Genomic DNA, 5,094 nt, shown 5'->3' with positions numbered 1-5,094 from the left:
TGACCCCAGTTCACCGCCCAAATGCACCACCCTCAATTTTGCATTAGAATTGCGCGCTAATTGAGCTTGTGCAAGATGGAGAGGACTGATAAGTAGTTGTAGTGTACTGTACGGCATAAGGAAAAAGGGAAGTAGTAGACCAGGAAAATTTCTGTTCTGTATAATACATGTAGCTATCTTCTCTCACACACACACATGTACACACATACACACACACACACACACACAACACACACACACATGTACACACACGTGCACAAACACACACACACACACAAACACACACACACACACACAAACACACACACGCACAAACACACACGCACGTGTACACACACACACACACACACACACACACACACACACACACGTGTACACACACACACACACACACACACACACACAGACACACACACACAGAGCTCGAGGCACCCCAACAACCAATCAAACAGACACAGGGCCTTCATAATCCTTTGCCTTCACTAAAGCTCCGACTGGCCAGTGCATTGATCATTTATTGCGTTTATTCGTCTTTTATTTGCAATCAATTTGGCTTGTCCGACATCAATACATCTGCTTTTCTCCCGCCTCCAGTTGAAGTACATTCCACCCGTGCACTGTTTGGAAGGCAGGTTTCCTCAGGGTAGAACTGAAAACAAGAAACGAAAGATTGGTTAAAATATAGCAATGACATATTATGATGGTGTCTTTGTAGTGTCTGGATGTGGTTGTCAGTTCTGAAGTTATTTCTATATGCTACATTAAAGATTAATCAAGCCTATGGTGACAACATCCTTTGCTCTCTGTAATTTTGGGTCACGGGGTCATAGTTTACTACTTTTTTTAGTGTGTCTGAGTGTGTATGTGTGTATTTCTTTCCGCATTCTTTGGCCAACATAAATCAATAAGCTATGGATCGGTTACACTTGGTATTTGAGTAAGTAATGGACAAAGGTCAAGGTCAAATTAGGCCTAGTGACTTTCTTTGGTACTGCAGTAGAATTTCCTTTTTTTACTATTTGGTCAAGGTAGGGTCTTGTCTGGCAAATACAATTGGTTGAATTGGGGCCTTTTTGCCTCTTCCCTTGGTACTGCAGGAGACCTTTAATTTTTTGTCATTGTGTATGTGAGTTGTTTCGGGTATGCTATATGGTAGTTACATATTTAAAGTTAAAACTTACGATCCAACACAAAGACGTTCTCTCATCTAGAGGCTTTCGACCAGTCACTCTGATCTTCCTCAGTGCACTCAACCTCGACGGGGGCCGACGTCGTCTTTGACCCAGTGTTGACGTCACACTTCAAAGAAGCCACGTGACAAGCCTCACTGGGTCAGTCTACTGAGGAATATCAGAGTGACTGGTCGAAAGCTCTAGGCGCGAGAGAACTTCTTTGTGTTGGATTGTAAGTTTTAACTTAAGACAAATTTCTTACTTGTCTGGCAGATGAATTTCTGCGGGCGGGTGCAGTCCAAGTCGTTCCACATGTCGTTGCCGGCTGGGAGGTACTCGCCACAGCCCTCGTTCCCTCCGGAATTATTCGGTTCCCCCTAGGAGCAAATGTGACGGTTAGCTTTGAATCTCATGTATGGTAGCCTCTACCAGGCTTCGGGAGAGAGAGGACAATTTTCTTCGGAAGCGGCAAACTGTTCTCTCTCGAGTCGACCAAACTCCCTTGGTATGTTATCGCTCTATTTGGCCGATTTCTACTCTTTTCAGCCACCTCCCGAAGCCTGGTAGAGGCTACATGTGTTCTTCATCACCTACCCACTACAGGTTGTGACCGACGAGAGAACATTTCACTACTAATTATGAAGTCCCCAATGGCCATCAAAGCTGTCTAATGGCCTTAATTACAACTTTTTAAGCCCGATCCCTGCAGACCCTTTTGCGCGCCGTGTTGGTCATTCGAACTTGATGAAGGCAACAGTACGGAACGAAGTTTAACTGATTACTACAAAACAGTTGGCTGGTCTTATGGTATTCCACATGTAGCCCAGCACCACAGACCCTAACTCTTATCGCTTGGTCTTTCAAACCTGATGGAGGCCAGAGTACAGAGCGAAGTCTTACTGATGTCTGCAAAGCAGTTTCTTGGTCTTACAGTGTTTTCCTTATTGGAGTTCACCAGTGCAGAACCATCAACGTCTGAAGTCTTCAACATGTTGAATAACCAACCTATGTGATTGGTCATTCAGACCTGATGAAGGCCACAGTAAGGGACGCAGTCTAGTTGATTGCTAAAATACAGCAGTCTCTTACGGTGTTCCACTTGTTGAATCCCACCATCGCCGTCCCTAAACCCTAGCGGTAGGTCATTCATACCTGATGAAGGCCACAGTACAGGACGATTGCTAAAAAAGTGGTGACCGGACTTACGGCGGCCCACTTGTTGAATCCCACCATCGCCGTCCCTAAACCCTAGCGGTAGGTCATTCATACCTGATGAAGGCCAAAGTACAGGACGATTGCTATATTATAAAAGTGGTGACCGGACTTACGGTATTCCACTTGTTGAATCCCACCACCGCCGTCCCGTCCGCGTAACGCCACTGTCCCTCCGTCCCGACGTCCGTCAGGCCTATCCAGAACTTGCTGTTAGCGTCCGCGCCGTTTTTCAGGAGGAGACAGAACTGGGAAAACAAGGAGTAATTTTTGTGAATTCCTTGTTTTATTCCTTATTGTAACTTTCTCACTAATTCCGTGTATATTCTCGACCACGTGTAATACTCGATTCCCTAATCATGAGTTCCTCCAATGTACCGTCTTCACATGCTTGTTTGTTTGTTTTTGTTTGTTTGTATTATACCTGGTGAATATACTCGTTCTTTGGCTTGACCAGCGTCTGTCTGTAAGTTGCGCGAGTTTGTTAGTTTGTTTATTTATTTGCTTGCCTGTTTATTTGTTTGTTTGTACTGTACCTGGTGAATGTCCTCGTTCTTCGGCATGGCCAGCGTCCCTCTGCAAGTTGCACAGGTGTTGTTTGTTTGTTTATTTGTTTGTTTATTTATTTGTTTTTTTACTGTACCTGGTGAATATCCTCGTTCTTTAGTATGGCCAGCGTCCCTCCGTAAGCTGCGCAAGTGTAAACCATTTTGTTTATCTGTTTACCTGTTTGTTTGTTTGTTTGTTTGTACTATACCTGGTGAATGTCTTCGTTCTTGGGCATGACCAGCGTCCCCCCGAAAGTCGCGCAGGTGTTCCCGGCGTCGTACCAGGACTTCTCCTCCATGAATGCCCGGACGCAGAGTTTGGGGTCCTGGAGCATCGCCAGGAACCCGGTCGGGCAGGTGCCTGGGGTGGGGGAAACGACAGTGATTTAAGAAGAAAATTAAACTGTTCTCCAACTCAAAAACAAATTAACTCACCAGAAATTTCCGATTGAAACGCTCTGTCTTCATCAGCTTTATGACCCAAGTGCTGTGGACACGTGACTTTTAGCCACACTTGGGTCATAAAGCTGATGAAGACTGAGCGTTTCAGTCGGAAATTTCTGGTGAGTTAATTTTTGAGTTGGAGAACAGTTTAATTCTGTTCATGTATTTTACCAACTCAGATGAACTTTCATGCAAGCCACCAATTTGTTTAAAGTTAAAACTTAAGATACAACTGTTAAGAAGTTGTCTTACCTAGAGCTTTCGACCAGTCACTTTGGTCTTCCTCAGTAGACTGACCCAGTCAACACTAGGTCAAAGGTATCTGGTAGACCAGAGTGACTGGTTAAAGCTCAAGGTGAGAGAACGTCTTTGTGTTGGTCGCTAGGGTGGTTGATTGGCTGCGACACCGAAAGATCTGCTTGAATTTTACATATTCCTACCAGATGGGAAAATTTGGTGGTTGGTGGTTGGTCGTGTGGTGGTTGTAGCGTGCGTGGTTGTAGCCTGGGTTACAATGCTGCCGCTGCCCGCCGCCGCGCAAATTCCGCAGAACTTGTGGCACAGATCCGCCACGTAGTCAGTGTGACAGGAGGCGGTGGTGGGCCAGCCCGGGTTGGCACCGCAGTTCGGACTATCGTCCTGGCAAGGATCTTAACAAACAAACAAATAAATAAATAAGCAAACAAGAATATAAGTAAAACCGGTGGCACAAAGAAAATAAAACACAAAATGGCCAAAACACACGTCAACTATACTCCTAGATGAATCACATCTTGGAATTGACTATCATTTTTATACTATATCCTTCCAAGTCTAGAATTCACGCATAAGCTTGAATTAGTGCCACCCAAAACAATACTTCCGTCCCTGAAGTAACAAAACCTGAAGATATATGTAAAATTTGTGGCATAGGGCTACATTATAATCAGTTTCCGTACTATCTGCACTGCGTCATGCAATATGCGCTACTGCACTGTAATATGACTTCATTGCAACGCACAACGCGAGTTCAATGACCTTATATCGCAAATTTATCGGTATTTCTACATCTGACGAAACGCTTGTTGTTATGTCGTCAGTACTTGTATTGGTTCTAACTGTAGGTGTTATCTGCTGTTGGAGATAGGCGTGTTTGTCTAGCCTGGGGCTAATCAACGAATGCCGAGCAAATTTCCTATCCTACAAACACAAGTAGCCACGTGTAGCCTCTACCAGGCTTTGGGAGGCCTATCCTACACACACAAAACTCCCGGCCCACTTGTAGCCTCTACCAGGCTTCGGGAGGCCTATCCTACAAACACAGAACTCCCGGCCCACGTGTAGCCTCTACCAGGCTTCGGGAGGCGGCTGGCCAAAGAGAGAGATGACATATCCGTCAGGGGAGTTGGTCTGCTAGAAACTGCACTCTCTAGCGGACCGACTTGCCTGGTATGTCATCTCTCTATTTCGCCATATTCTACTACTGTATTTCCAGCCGCCTCCCAAAGCCTGGTAGAGGCTATCCCACTTGACGTGTGTGTGGTGGTGGGGGGGGGGTATAGTCTTGGTATAAAAACAAGAAATGCTTTAAAAAACCTTCTGAAAATACGCCAACTGATAACGTTTCAGAGGGTTTGCTTGAAAGTCAGATGCAAGATCGAAAATTCTATGGCCCTGTCAACTGTAAACTAAAAAAAGGCTGTGGTTGGCAGGCTTCTTCTGGGGTTGGGTGGAAAACC

At 45.2% G+C, this 5,094-nt stretch overlaps 2 protein-coding genes across 2 annotated transcripts in view; both read right to left on the bottom strand.

The window, feature by feature from the left end:
- LOC109485620 (macrophage mannose receptor 1-like) overlaps window positions 1–5,094 on the bottom strand; it is an 18,567-nt gene that overhangs the window by 10,134 nt on the left and 3,339 nt on the right. Inside the window, exons 5-6 of the mRNA XM_019789309.1 lie at window positions 3,817–4,026; window positions 3,142–3,293 (exon numbers count right to left, since the gene is read on the bottom strand). Of these exons, the coding sequence (XP_019644868.1) occupies window positions 3,142–3,293; window positions 3,817–4,026 (362 nt within the window). The remainder of the gene's footprint in view (window positions 1–3,141; window positions 3,294–3,816; window positions 4,027–5,094) is intronic.
- LOC109485622 (hepatic lectin-like) lies at window positions 503–2,962 on the bottom strand. The gene is made up of 4 exons (XM_019789310.1): window positions 2,921–2,962; window positions 2,501–2,632; window positions 1,435–1,549; window positions 503–649 (listed from the first exon to the last, which is right to left on the bottom strand). The coding sequence occupies exons 1-4, from the start codon at window positions 2,945–2,947 to the stop codon at window positions 639–641; spliced, it is 285 nt and encodes a 94-aa protein (XP_019644869.1). The 5' UTR covers window positions 2,948–2,962; the 3' UTR covers window positions 503–638.

This window comes from Branchiostoma belcheri, unplaced genomic scaffold (genome assembly GCF_001625305.1).
Source record: "Branchiostoma belcheri isolate BF01 breed outbred unplaced genomic scaffold, Haploidv18h27 scaffold77, whole genome shotgun sequence".
NCBI classification, from domain to species: Eukaryota; Metazoa; Chordata; class Leptocardii; order Amphioxiformes; family Branchiostomatidae; genus Branchiostoma; species Branchiostoma belcheri.
Note: the sequence above shows the minus strand (reverse complement) of the source record. Positions and strands in the feature narration are given on the sequence as shown.